The 13805-nt window shown below is 39.3% G+C and overlaps 2 protein-coding genes across 2 annotated transcripts; both read left to right on the top strand.

The window, feature by feature from the left end:
• Positions 1–1049: 1049 nt before the first annotated feature.
• On the top strand, positions 1050–4416 carry LOC121949361 (elastase-1-like). The gene is made up of 8 exons (XM_042495031.1): positions 1050–1158; positions 1419–1516; positions 2397–2497; positions 2917–3042; positions 3388–3524; positions 3635–3777; positions 3996–4145; positions 4288–4416. The coding sequence occupies exons 1-8, from the start codon at positions 1119–1121 to the stop codon at positions 4297–4299; spliced, it is 807 nt and encodes a 268-aa protein (XP_042350965.1). The 5' UTR covers positions 1050–1118; the 3' UTR covers positions 4300–4416.
• Positions 4417–4827: 411 nt separating this feature from the next.
• LOC121950040 (elastase-1-like) lies at positions 4828–9424 on the top strand. Its single transcript, XM_042495959.1, has 8 exons — positions 4828–4897; positions 5021–5124; positions 6517–6617; positions 6805–6930; positions 7057–7193; positions 7296–7438; positions 9016–9165; positions 9304–9424. The coding sequence occupies exons 1-8, from the start codon at positions 4858–4860 to the stop codon at positions 9325–9327; spliced, it is 825 nt and encodes a 274-aa protein (XP_042351893.1). The 5' UTR covers positions 4828–4857; the 3' UTR covers positions 9328–9424.
• Positions 9425–13805: the final 4381 nt, after the last annotated feature.

The following is a 13805-nucleotide window of genomic DNA, read 5'->3' on the forward strand; positions in this document are numbered from 1 at the left end:
CTCTACAATGTTTCAACAACGTTCCTTAGGTGTTAGATAAAGATGCCAGATAGATAAAACATCTACAGTTATTCAGCCAAAGTGACTGAGTGACAAAAAATGTGCCATTAAACATCAAAGGAAGATTTTATCCCCACTTTCATGACTGTAGTACCTTTGTTGTACGCCCTTACAAACTGCTTGCACTGTAAATTAGCGTGTATCTTTTTTTCCCCCTTCTTCCTTTCCCGAAGCCACTTGGGACAAGAGATAACACACAAACATGCTTCCCCACGCTGACTCCATAATTCATGCTGGTTCAAAATGGACACGTGATTATTTTGTGATGTATTCTCGAACTTGCTCTCTATTACATCAGACAATTCATTTTAAGGTTTCATATTGGAAGGTAACAACAAGACAAAATCGGGATGTTTTTCTTCATACCAGATGGTCAACGCGACCATAAGGTTGGCGAGTCATCATTACACTCCTACACAGGCCAAATGTCTGACAAAAACACGTTTTTTCCCCTTTATTTTATTAGAAGAGCAGACAGTCTCGAAACAACAAAAATCTAATAATACAAAAAATCTGGGCATATTGTGATCTTCTCTTTTTACATCAATTTACTCTAATAAAAATCATTAGGGTGTGCTGATTTGCAAATAGTCATCTGAGTCACTAATCATTGTCGTTAACAGCACTGTTTCTGTTTGCTTTTTTTTTTAATATTGCAGCAATAGGCAGTGGTGTGTCATTCTTGGTGAACATGACCTCAACAGCAACAATATTTTTTTCTCCCTTAAAATGGTTGCCAAAAATAGATGTGTATTTTATCAAGCAAGATAAATACTTGAATACACCGCTGAGTCCTTCAAATCACTCTGCGTCATTTCATCCCATGATATACTTGTCAATCTAGTACATGTCATTCTTTTCTGCTGGTCAAAGCAGGCGGTGTGTGGTAACTCAGTGTGATAACACCGTGTGAGACACACCACAGCTGCATACGTGGCTTTTATCACACAGGGGAAAGAACAGTCACACTTTTCCAGACCAACTGAGGGTCGACTTGAGATATAAAAGACAGAGAGAAGCTTTCGCTCCTCGCAGAAACGTTGTGACGCACTGCAGACATGCTTAGGCTTCTGGTGTTGACAAGTCTCGCAGCCCTGGGTAAGAAACTGACAGCACGCACTGTGCCGTAGAACCATTCATTATTGATCTCTTTCTGTCTCACTCAGTCAGTCACTCTCTGTCATCCTGTCAGTCACTCATTTTTTAGTTTAGTCAACACTCAGGAGCTCTACATAATCTTCCCGACCACACTTTGGCTGCCCTCATTTCTACCTTCCTCTCTCTTTAAGTGGAACTGTAATATGAAGCTTCTGAAACCATGAGTTAATCATGGCCAGTGTTTCTATGTTTTTAACCAGTGCTGGCTAAGCTGGAACCCCAGCCCAGGTACCTGGAGGACAGCTTTGAGAGAGTCGTTGGAGGCGAGGTGGCCAGTCCCAACTCCTGGCCCTGGCAGGTAATCTAATAATATAATACAAAATATAAAACTACGTTTCAGGACTTACCCATACAGACTTCCCTTTCAATTGCACATAGTAAATGGACAGTTCAGGTTTTTGAATTAGGGTTACATTGGTTGCTTATCTACAGTCAGTGTATTACTCATAGTAGCGTCACCATGCTGTCAATTTGGCTGGAGTCCGACATGGGAGCTCAATCTACTGCTTTGGAGAAGGGGCAGCAACAACATTTATTTTAGCCACCTAAAAAAAAAAAATCATACCAGTTCAAGTGTACACTAAGTTGAGAGTATTTTCACAACTTGACCCTAATATCAGACAGTGAATTCCAAAGAGAAAATGAAGGCGTTATATTGCTTTATTCAAAGCCAGACTCCGTTGAGGAAAACAGTAATTTAACATTGCTGAACACAGAAGCTGCTGGTCTACTGCTGCCTCCATCGGCTGGTTTGTTTGTGTTTTTGTGTGACTTTGGTGTTTTAAAGGGTTCGTTTGGAGGCAGCGCCTGAGTTCACCGTGCTAACATTATTGTTTTTCTCAGTGGAGCCTGGTAGCTTTGACAAGAGCACAGACGGGGAACTGATGCTGTAAATGGGCGTTGAGCTGGAATGGGCTGTCTGGCAGTGAGGACAGGGTGAAAATACTCTTAATACAGGTTACGCTTAAACTGAAAATGATTTTTTTTTTAGGCGACTAAAATATGTTTTGTTGTGGACCTCAGTCCACAGTATTACATGGCATGGCAACTGACATCTACTGTATGTAATACACTGACCCCATACATAAGTACCCCATATAACCCCACTTAAAGAAATCCAGACCGTCACTTTAATGTTTTAGCACATACATAACCCTGGTCTGCTTTCTCCCTCTTAGATCTCTCTTCAGTACAAATCCGGCAGCAGGTACTATCACACATGTGGAGGCACCCTGATCGAGAGAGGCTGGGTTATGACTGCTGCTCACTGTGTGGACAGGTAACGTAATGATTAACCCGAGCACATCATCAGCATTCTTTGGCTGTATTAGTTGTAGGTGCATTGTGTGATTACTTTGACTTGAATATCCATAGCCTGCTCTTATCCCAGCACAGACGAATGATTTATTTCAGAGTTTCTAAATGTCATCAGCATGAGGGAACTTCTCATAATCTCATTTATAACTGTCACATACCGAGAGGATTAATTTATTTTATTAGAAGAAGGAAAAGTCTCCAAACAACGAAAATATAATAATACAAAAAATCCGGGCGTATTGTGACCTTTACTTTTTACATCAAATTACTGTAATAAAAATCATTAGGGCGTGCTGATTTGCAAGTAGTCATCTGAGTCGCTAATCATTGTCATTAACAACACTGTTTTTGTTTGCTTCTTCTTTTTTTTAAATATTGCAGCAATAGGCAGTGGCGTGTCATTCTTGGTGAACATGACCTCTACAGCGACAGCGGCAGAGAGCAGATCATGACTGTCAGTCGTGTTTACATCCACCCCAGATGGGACTCCAGCAGAGTGTCTGCTGGGTGAGGACTGCACTTTTTCTTACATTAATACAGTTTTAAGAATCTTCAGTCTGCTTGCTTTTGTCGATTTTATACCAGTAAAAGAGACCAGTATTTGAAAGTTGATTTATAATTCAAATGTCAGTGTTATGAATAAAGCTTTAAAGCTCTTTGGTACAGTAAGTTATAATGTTTTGAAGGGAATCCATTTCATCTTTGAGTCAAGTATGCTCCGTAATGGCAGTGATAACACACCTTAGGGTAGTGACGGCCTCACCCGCAGACAAAACGATCTCCTCAGCAGTGTTGTATCTTTACACAGTTATTTTTAGTTTCTTCTGTTTGATCTATGGATCTCCTCCTCAGCTACGACATCGCCCTGCTGCGTCTGTCCTCTGAGGCCACCCTGAACTCCTACGTCCAGCTGGGCTCTCTGCCTCCCAGTGGTCAGATTCTGCCCAACAACAACCTCTGCTACATCACCGGATGGGGACGTACTTCCAGTGAGTTTACTGCAGGATCGCTCTGGGGACTCGTAAATTTCAGTGCAGTGGCTGGGTTTGTTTTTGTAAATCTCAATGTATCTTACCTTTCTAAATTGCACCTTGTGCAGCTGGTGGAAGCCTGTCCGCCCAGCTGAAGCAGGCCTATCTCCCTCTGGTCGACCACAAGACCTGCAGCAGGCCTGACTGGTGGGGCAGCACTGTCAAGACCACCATGGTGTGTGGTGGTGGTGGCGCAGAGGCTGGATGCAATGTGAGTCTCCCCCTGTGTGAAAAAGAAATAATGAAAAAAGTTGCATGCTCAGTGACTAAAATTATAACTAGTGACTACAATTTAAAGCAACAATTGAGGGACTGGCCCTCCAACAAAATACTCTGCTATGGTGTTATTTATATTGTGTATTAAACGTTAAATCTGAATCATTATGTCCATAACAATGAAGCTGCTCTCTCTAATGTTGTTCCTCTCAGGGCGACTCTGGTGGCCCTCTGAACTGCCTTGTTGATGGAAAATACTACGTCCACGGTATTGCCAGCTTTGTGTCTGGTATGGGATGCAATGCCCCCAAGAAGCCCACAGTCTTCACCCGTGTCTCTGCCTACATCGAATGGATGGACTCTGTTAGTATTTTCATATATAGATTTGTCATATCTAGAATAAGAAATTTAAAAACTCATCATCCCTCTGAGTTTTAGGGAATATATGTACTGTGATAAAGTAGAATATATGTTCTAATCTTTATTTTCTTCTTCTCTTTTCCAGATCATGATGTAAACAGAATCCACGGTGCAGCAAACAGAGACAGAGACCACATTTGGCCATGTTTTCATCTACTGTGCTTCTTCGTTTGTCTGGTCTCATTCTCAAAAAATAAACGTTATTAAACTTTGAGTGATGACTCATTTTTTATCAGAAAGTTTATGCAACCACAGCTGTGTGTGTTATTACGAAGGTTACATTTATTTTGCAATCAAACTATCCTCCTACTCTGCAACAAAACATGTATAAAGGACACCAAAAAAAATATTAAAAAATTGATGGATATTTTTTAAATGTAGCATACCGGTGCAACTACGTAAATTAAAGTGTGGCCACAGAAAATAAATGTTCTTCTCTGGAGGTTCTCAGAAATATTTTTAATGTTTCAGTCAATCCAGCCTGATGTGGCATCACGCCGTCACACACTATCACAAACTGCGATAAAGCCTGAGACCAAGCACAGGTGCCTCTTTGACCACTGCCAAACCCAGCAGAGGGTGTACATCAAACAAAGGTCCACTCAGGATATATAAGTGTGCAATGTGTATCTAGAAATGCAGAAAGGCTGCAGACATGCTGGTGTTTCTGCTATTCACCACCCTCACAGCCACAGGTAAGAAATATCAAGGCTGTACTGTACTGCTGATGAGAAATGCTTAGAAGCTTAGATAATAGATTTAACACAAGGGGAAACCCTGTTTACATGGTGTTTTGATGAGTTTCCCTCGTGCCTCAGTGCTGGCTGAGTTGGAGCTTCAGTCCGACTACAAGGAGAGCGGCCCTGCAGGGAGAGTTGTGGGAGGTGATGCAGTGCCTTCTCACTCCTCCTGGCCTTGGCAGGTACAGTACCAGCACATAACCAGATAGAGATGTAACAAGAGGTTGCGTAAGTCCAGGATCCTGTCTTTGCTGATCATGAAGGCAAAATCTCTGGGAGGTTTGATGAGAGGGCATTTCTGCATATAACAGATCTGTTTTGAAAGGTTACAGGTCAGCTCTTGCACTAATTTTGACAACAACCTTTATTGTTTCAACTCCAAAATAATGATGCTACAAAATCGATTTTAAAAGGAAAAGTTTGGTATTTTGGGAAATGCACATATTCACTTCCTTGCTGAGAGTTAAAGGAGGAGATTTGTACGTTAAATATGAAGGTGCAGCTGGTAGCTGGTTGGTTTAGCTTGGCCAAAAGCAGATAGGAGACAGCTTGCCTAGCTCTGTCCGAGGCACAAAACCTGCCATCTTATCGTTTTCATATTCAATGCAATACTAACCCCCTAAATTATTATTTTTAGATCACTCATCCACTGTTATATTAAATTAACGAAGAAAACATTGTTTTTCTCATATGCCTCCACAGTGAGCGAAAAATCCAAAAATTAGAAAAAAAATCTTGATGAACTGAAGTTTGTTTTAGTTGGTTTGTGTTATTGTGTGACTTTGGTGAATCCAAACGATCATTTTAAAACACCGAAGTCAGACAGTAACACAAACAAACTGAGGCATGTGAGAAAAGATATGACATGTTAATAATTAGTAAGCTTTGGAGGTGGTGGGTTTTTTTTTTTTTTAGATAAAGCCATGCTGGCTGTTTCCAGTCTTTATCTTAAAACCATGTCCTAACTTGATGCAAAGCGAGATAGCGTAAGCGAATAAGTCAGTTTCATGGCACTGTTTTCAGCTGGACTGTCCTAACTGTCCGCAAGCGCTGCAACACAATGCAGCCTGATACAGTGCACTGTTTCGAGTGAATTTTTTTTTAGACTCCCAGTTGTTATTTTATTCCTGTCACTTGCTTTGAAGGTCCCACAATGGACATGATGGTTGACTGAAATGAGGATTCAGTGTGGACAAAGAGCATCCAAGGCTGATCTTAAATTTAGCATACAGATATAAATTACCAATACCATCTAACTCTCTGCAAAAAAACAAATTTCTTAGATATTTCTTAACTACTATTTACAGAACAAAGTTGTTATGCCTCTGTAAATGCACCTGTTACAAAAATGTTATAATTTACAAATCTACACTCACTTATCAGCCACTTCATAAAATTTAAATTGTGTGTTACCATCTGAGTTAGGTGGACAATAACAGGCTTTATATCCACAGTGTTCATCCGGTGAGCCAGACTGGCGTAAAGATACTGTAACAACAAAAAGTAATTTATTTAAGAACTTTTATAATGTTTTTAAGGTCGGAAGAAGTAAAACTTTGTGAATCCTGCTCCAGGTCTCTCTCCAGTACTACTCTGATGGCTCCTATCACCATTTCTGTGGAGGAACGCTGATCAGGAGAGCATGGGTCATGACTGCTGCTCACTGTATGTACAGGTAGCAGATCCTGTTCGTATAATAAAACTTATATAGTTCCAATCTGATATTCTTCACAGTAAAAGACTCTGGTTGTCCTGTTTCACTCCACCAGCAAAAATACATCTGTTTACATTCTTGTTTTTTTTCCTCACCTTTTTCAAAACATTTTACTTCATAAACAAATAAAGTAACCAAGCTAAAACAGTTCCAGGTCTATGCGTGTGGTCCTGGGCGATCTCTACCTGCACAGCAACAGTCACACGGAGCAATATAGGAGCGTCAGCAATGTTTATATTCATCCTGACTGGAACAATAACAGCATCTCCTCTGGGTGGGTCTATCTGTCATAGCACTTTGGTATCTGTCTAATTATTATTATAATAGGACCCTGTTGCAACATGATTTAAATGGCACATTTACAGTAAATTTATTTCAAGTTCCATTCTTTCACCTTCAGTAATGACATCGCCCTGCTTCGGCTGTCTTCTGAGGCCACGATGACCTCATACGTGGGGCTGCCCTATATACCTTCTTATGGTGAGATCCTGCCTCACAACCACCCCTGCTACATCACTGGATATGGACGCACTTCCAGTGAGTCAGATGAAACTCCTCACATTCATAAATCTGACTGTCAAGTATGCAGTCATCTCATTTTTTTGTGTTCATGTTCATTTCTCCTCTGTGTACCTCCAGCTGGTGGAAGTATGACGACCACAATGAGGCAGGCTTACCTTCCTGTTGTTGATCACGAAACCTGCACCAGTGCCGGCTGGTGGGGCAGCACCATCAAAACCACCATGATCTGTGCTGGTGGAGGAGCTCAGTCAGCATGCAACGTGAGTCTGTTGAGGTGAAAAATGTGACAAATACCATAAACATAACAGAATTTTCAAACACAATTAATCCAAGCACAATTATGATACATGTAATAATAATACAAATAGTCCCTATCTGTTGTTTATTAGCCTCACCAAACCATCAGTACCAGACTCAACTGTGGGCTGAAGGAAACCACATCATATTAATTCTACCTGTTCAAATATAACTGATAATCACATGTTTGTTGTTCTACTTTTACAATATTATAATAGAATTCATTTTAATGCGATTTTGAAAAATCATGTTTCACTGGTTTTGAAATACATTTACATATGCTACTCCACCACATTTTTATGAATTTGAGGATTACAATAAAATATGATTCAAGGATTACAGTTAGAAGTATTTGGAAAACCAGCCCAGTTGCCTGGAAAAAATGCTGGTATTGTAGACTTCTGCAAACCTATTTATATGTATCATCAACATTTTTGAAGTGACAGACTATACAAGCTGACTTTGTCATTTGGAGGAGGAGGGTATGGGGGATTGTGTGTCATCTAGGTGAGACACCTGCACACCTGCAGACCATTGCTTGAGACATATAAACAGCAAAACCTTTTTTCTGGGCAAGTCATCAGAGAGTCATCAAAGATAGTGCCACGAAAAGTTGTCCTATTTTACAAAGGCATGGCTGCGTTTCCTGCTGGGATAGTGCCACTGAAAGCTGGTGTTTTATGTCAAAACATGATGTTTCCTAACTATAACCAAGTGGTTTTGTGCCTAAACTTAACACATGTTAACCACAGAAAAGTAGTGCTTCAACATATCGACTATATATTAACATGTTAGGAATACAGGATAATATCAGCACGTCATCACTATCGGAAGATATCGTATATGCAGATTTCTGCCAACATCACAGAGTAGTATTTTCTATCATTACTGACGAAGTTGACATGCGCAAAACATCATCTCTGTGTTGAAGTATGTTTCTATTTTGCTCAATGAATAAATATTACATACATTGAAAAGCATCCTATATCATGTCTCCATCTACTGGTGGGTCCTCACTATAAGAGTATGCATAACATGATGTTAATTGTGCTCAAGAAGTGACTTGATGATCTCTGGTGGGAAAAATGTCAATATATAGATATTGGTAATGCTTATCAGCCAAATAGTTGTTATATATCAGCATATCGGATATCGGCAAAAGATTCAATATCACACATCCCTATAACGTACAAATATAAGGTATCAGTGGTTTGCAGAAATGTAAAATGCTAATATTTATTCTGGCCATTGGGTTTGGTTAAACTAACTATAGGTTAAGTGGAATAAGTGATTTTTTAATCAAACAAGATTTTTGTCGCGTTAATATTTTTTTCGAACCATTATAACAGTTAAAACACATCCCCATCTCTGTAAGTTTAAGTCACAATGTAACCTGCAATAGAGAAAAGCATCCCCCAAAATATAAGCCAATAATTCCTAAAGCTTGATGCATTAGAGGGCTACAGGTAAAAATTTAAATAGAAAATGCTATATTTATGTCTGTGTATCTCTGTACATTTCACTAACTGTTTTATCTTAGGGTGACTTTGGTGGCCCTCTTAGCTGCAAAGTTAACAACAAGTGGTATGTCCATGGGGTAGCCAGCTTTGTGTCTGGTATGGGATGCAACGCGCCCCAGAAACCCACTGTCTTTACCCGGGTCTCCGCCTTCATCATATGGATGAACTCGGTCAGTAAACGAAAACAGGCAATTAAAACTCAATTGTCGCATGAAACAAATGCACTTTTAACTGCAAGTTTTGAGTTATCAAAGTCAAATCATCTGAAATAAATGTGGCATTAATGACATGTTATTTTATTCTTCCAGGTCATGGACAGTCCTAGAAATTGATCTCTTTTTTTATGCAGCAGAGACTACTCCACCTAATTGAAGTTGTTCTCCACCTGCAACCAGATTACCAGGTCAAAATAAACGTATGCAAAACCAATATGTGTGTTTTTAATGTACTTCTTTTCCCCTGATGTCCTACATTTTAACATTTCTCTGTGCAAATACATTTCACATTTTGACACTAATGAATTGATGGTGTATCATATACTAACAAAGACATAAACCCTGACATTCAGATAAACACCTGGCAAACTGCTTTCTTATCAGGCATCCAAAAACCTCACATTCACCATTTTTCACAGTCACTGCAGCATGTTGGCATCGTCAGCAAGTTCACTGTGACAGAGACTGGACAAATACACAGACGAGCAGACGGTGCACTGAGGGGCTGTGCCAGAGACACAAGATACACTTTTGTTTTTTGACATAATGCAAATCTGATCTGATTCAGAGTCCTGACAGCGAGCAGTCTTGAGTAAATGCCAGCATTCATTTTGCAGTGTTTTGGTTGGCCTGCCCTGTTGTATTATTCCGGTTATTTTTCAAATTTAAGTTTTTTTTTCTTTTTGTTCCCATCAGAAATCGGTCAGATAAAATCTGTCTGATTGGTGTTTCATAAAACGAAGGTTTGCGTTTCACTTTCTGTTGCCTCTCTGGTGGTGTTGTGAAATTTTTGAAGGAATTCGCTGCAGTGAGCAGAGAGGTGCAAATGAAGGTTATACAGTACAGCACAGCACAGTCTATGCATGATAAGTCTGCCTATAGTGGGAACTGCACAGATGTTACAGCTGTGCTATAAGCAGAATGGAAAAAGCTCAGACAGACAGACAGGCTGACTGTTATAACTGAATGAACTAATGCACTAGGTTTATCTTTTTATCTGGTTCTCCATAATGTCACTGAATGTTTTATTCTGACATTGAAACTTCTTCCATAAATAAGTTTAAAGCAGGGCCTGTGGGGAGGTTACAGTAACCACTCTAACTGCCTTTTAAAGATTAAATAAAGGAATTTCACCCTACAATGTGCTCTCTTCTGCGTATCACACTGTCACATTTTCAGTAAAGTTTGTGAATTAAAAAAAAAATTAAAAACATAATAAAAGATGCTTTTCTTCCATTAAAAAGTCACCATGCAACAAATGGCAGTTAACATGCATGCAACTGTGCAGCAATTTAATTTAAAAGAATAGTTCCACATTTTGGGAAATACTCTAAAAACCTTTTAAAAAGCCAAATCTACACTCAGCACATTCACATGTTAGAAAGAGTCTAATCATTGTGTTAGTGCAACTTAAGCTGGACGTATAAAATAAATGTAAACACATGTTGGTCTAACTGAAATCGTACTAAGTCAAATTTCAGATTAACACACCTAGATAATGCAGTTGAGGGTCGATTTATTCCTTTGTGTATCCCCACACTGGGCTTTGACCAGGAAGTCGAACGGCATAAATTTGTAGAAAAAAGCCAGAAAAAAAACAAAAGAAGAAGAAGGGAAGAAAATAAAACAAGATAAACAATATGAAGGTATCAACATGGCGAGTGGTAAAGCAAGAACCGCACATTTATGGACAGACGAAGAGAAACAATTTATTTACAGTTTAAGGCCCAATAACAACTCGCTGAAAGGGGGAATATCACCACATACCCTGGAGGAGTCTGACATATTTCCATCAATAAATCAATTCTCCCCCCGGGGCTTTTGTAAACTGTAACACACAGGTGATATGAGAAGCACCAATTGGTGGTTTTTGGCGCTCCAGGCAACTATCATAGTATAAAGAGCACGAAAGTGTGCACAGGGTGGGAGGGGAGGTAGATGGCTCAAACAAACTATTATGCGCTAGTATGTGTAGCATGTCCTAGTTACATGACGTTAAATTAAGCCAGCAGAAACCATGATTATTTTAAGCCAACTTATGATGGGGTTTTTTTTTTTTCCCAAAGGAAGTAAACCTAAAAACAAAGCTTTTTACCTAAGATATGAGTTCATTTAGAAAAAGACTGTATGCATCTGACAAGTGGAAAAACTACATTTCTGTGAATCAAGTCAATTTTGAAATGACACAATGTATATAACAAGCGTAAACTGACACGCTGTCCCTAAACGTCAAAACTGATGCAGGATGGGTAACTAGTGCATTATATTTTGACATGTAGGGCCACAGACCAAGCAGCGGTATATGACAAGTTGAGATAAAAATGTGTTGGACAACTTCCTGTCCTCCTCAGAGGAAATGACAGAGTTCAGATCATTCAGCATGTTGTCATAGATGAGCTGTCAAAGTGCTGCTCAGTAGCTCCAGGATGTGTAGTCATCCTTGAGCTTCAGTAATAACATACTGGCACAAACAGCTGGTGAAATAATTCAATTAAATTCTTGAAATCTAGAGAATTATGACGTAATTTGGTCACTGCTGGATGAGCAACTGTGTGTCACACATAAGTGTCCACCTCCTTTAAACCAAAAAGTCCTGCAGCAGCCTTTTCTACTATGCATGACTATCACTAAGACACACAGAGTTAACAGCACTTCCACTGCTTCATGAATACTCATAACAGGCAAAAAGTGGAATAGCGTACTGTAGCCCCAGGGTTGTTACTGTAAGCTTTTAACAATGATCTTAATCTAAATTAATCAGCAACTTGTAATACACATCCTAATCTCATTACAGTACGTCCTCTCTACATGCTCCCCTCTAAATTCTGCATGAGAATTTCTGCTCTTGATAAGAGAAATATCTTCCATGGCTGATGACTCTGATGTCTTTTTAAAGCATGATGTGGATCTGAGCATGGCACACTGCATGTAATCCCCTTACTTCAGTCTTCACATTAAACATTTTGGCAGCCATTACAGTAAGCTGTTTCTTGTTATAAACTTGTATGTGAAAATGTGAAGCATTTTAGAAGTAACCTGGCTAACTGAGTAATACTGCTTGGTGCAGTCTATACTCGGATGTTTACACTGAGGGTCTCGGAGAAACAGTATTTTAATACCGTCTATATCTTGTACATATGGCAGAATTGCAAAATTTACAATGAAGTTGACTTAAAGGCAAGTGCCTGACTCATGGACAGTATATATATATATATATATATATATATATATATATATACACACATACACACACACACACACACACACACATACATATATTGCATACACGTTACTGATTATTCTTTTTTACATAATACACTGAGCTACTTCATAAAGTAATTTTAGTTAACAGAACTAGATTTCAGCTTCCTCCAGTATGAAATAATTGGTTGCTTGCAAAGCTATATTTTCATAGTAGCTTACACTAAGCTGGATATTATTTTTTAAAATGGAGTTTTTATTTCACAACAGTAAAATGTGAGAAATGATTGCTGAAATATCAATCTTTTATTCCTTTTGGCCTTTCCCAGCAACGGTACCGTAACGAGCCAAGCACCAGTACCGTAACAAGAGGAAATTTCGCGCATCAAAATTCTAGCGGCAGTTGTCGGGCTAACTTATTTACATGTATTAAATTGACACTTAAAATAACACATAAGCAAGGAAGACAACACAAAAGCATAAGTAGAACTAAACTTCACGGCAGATGTGGCCCACAAACACACATATTAAAAGAGGACCATGTTTCGCACACAGCACGTTAAACAAGGCAACATAACCGGGCAACACTGGTTTCTGGTGCTCACCTGTCTGAACAGTAGTCTCTGAGCTCTTTTACACCGCGAAGTCCTCCTCACTCTGTTCTAGGTTCAGCTAACTCACTCTCAAAGCTTTATAATACCGCTTTACTCAGCTACAAACAGGAATAAGGCCTCACTCACTTTCCCGAAGATAGCTAAATATGAACGTCACCCCGAGAGGATCCACAACAATAGCATGTAGCTTGTTAGCCACACCCAGAATGCACCTGTTGTTTAAAACATCTTTGGGTGTGTTTGATTTGGATCACTTAGGTGCAGGCGGGGTGGTGCTTATGATTAGTGATTAGGTGTGATTAAGGTAGATATGGCCTTTTAAACTCGTGGTTTTTAAACCTAAAAACATATTTACACTTAATATTTTGATACATAAGTGAGGTGGTTCATGTTCCCAGCCCCTCCAGAGTAAAAATGCACCTTCTACTCAAACGTGTTATTCATATATTATCAAAACCTGAGCAAATTGGTTTGATTTCTTTCCAAATCATTGGAGGAAGGTAATGAGCTATTATGTATATATATATATATATATATATATATATATATAAATTCAATCTCATAGTGGCCAATACAAATGGAGAAAAAAAAGGATGCAGCCGCTGAATCAGCTATTCCAGCTATGAGACCCCCCGTCCCCACTGTGGTGATAACGGTGAGACAGACACAGGTGGACATGTGCTGATGTTGAACATACAAACAGACACACTATCAGTAGAAGGGGCCTGAGGGTATAAAGGAGAAGTGGGCAGAAGACTCCAGAGCAGAAAGTTTCAGAAG

This window comes from Plectropomus leopardus, chromosome 2 (assembly GCF_008729295.1).
Source record: "Plectropomus leopardus isolate mb chromosome 2, YSFRI_Pleo_2.0, whole genome shotgun sequence".
In the NCBI taxonomy this organism is placed as follows: Eukaryota; Metazoa; Chordata; class Actinopteri; order Perciformes; family Serranidae; genus Plectropomus; species Plectropomus leopardus.

Coding starts and splice junctions, on each gene's coding strand:
- LOC121950040 (XM_042495959.1), top strand. CDS start 4,858: ATGCTGGTGTTTCTGCTATTCACCACCCTCACAGCCACAG. Junction 5,125..6,516: donor ACTCCTCCTGGCCTTGGCAG/GTACAGTACCAG, acceptor ATCCTGCTCCAG/GTCTCTCTCCAGTACTACTC. Junction 7,194..7,295: donor TGGATATGGACGCACTTCCA/GTGAGTCAGATG, acceptor GTGTACCTCCAG/CTGGTGGAAGTATGACGACC.
- LOC121949361 (XM_042495031.1), top strand. CDS start 1,119: ATGCTTAGGCTTCTGGTGTTGACAAGTCTCGCAGCCCTGG. Junction 2,498..2,916: donor GCTGCTCACTGTGTGGACAG/GTAACGTAATGA, acceptor TAAATATTGCAG/CAATAGGCAGTGGCGTGTCA. Junction 3,525..3,634: donor CGGATGGGGACGTACTTCCA/GTGAGTTTACTG, acceptor CACCTTGTGCAG/CTGGTGGAAGCCTGTCCGCC.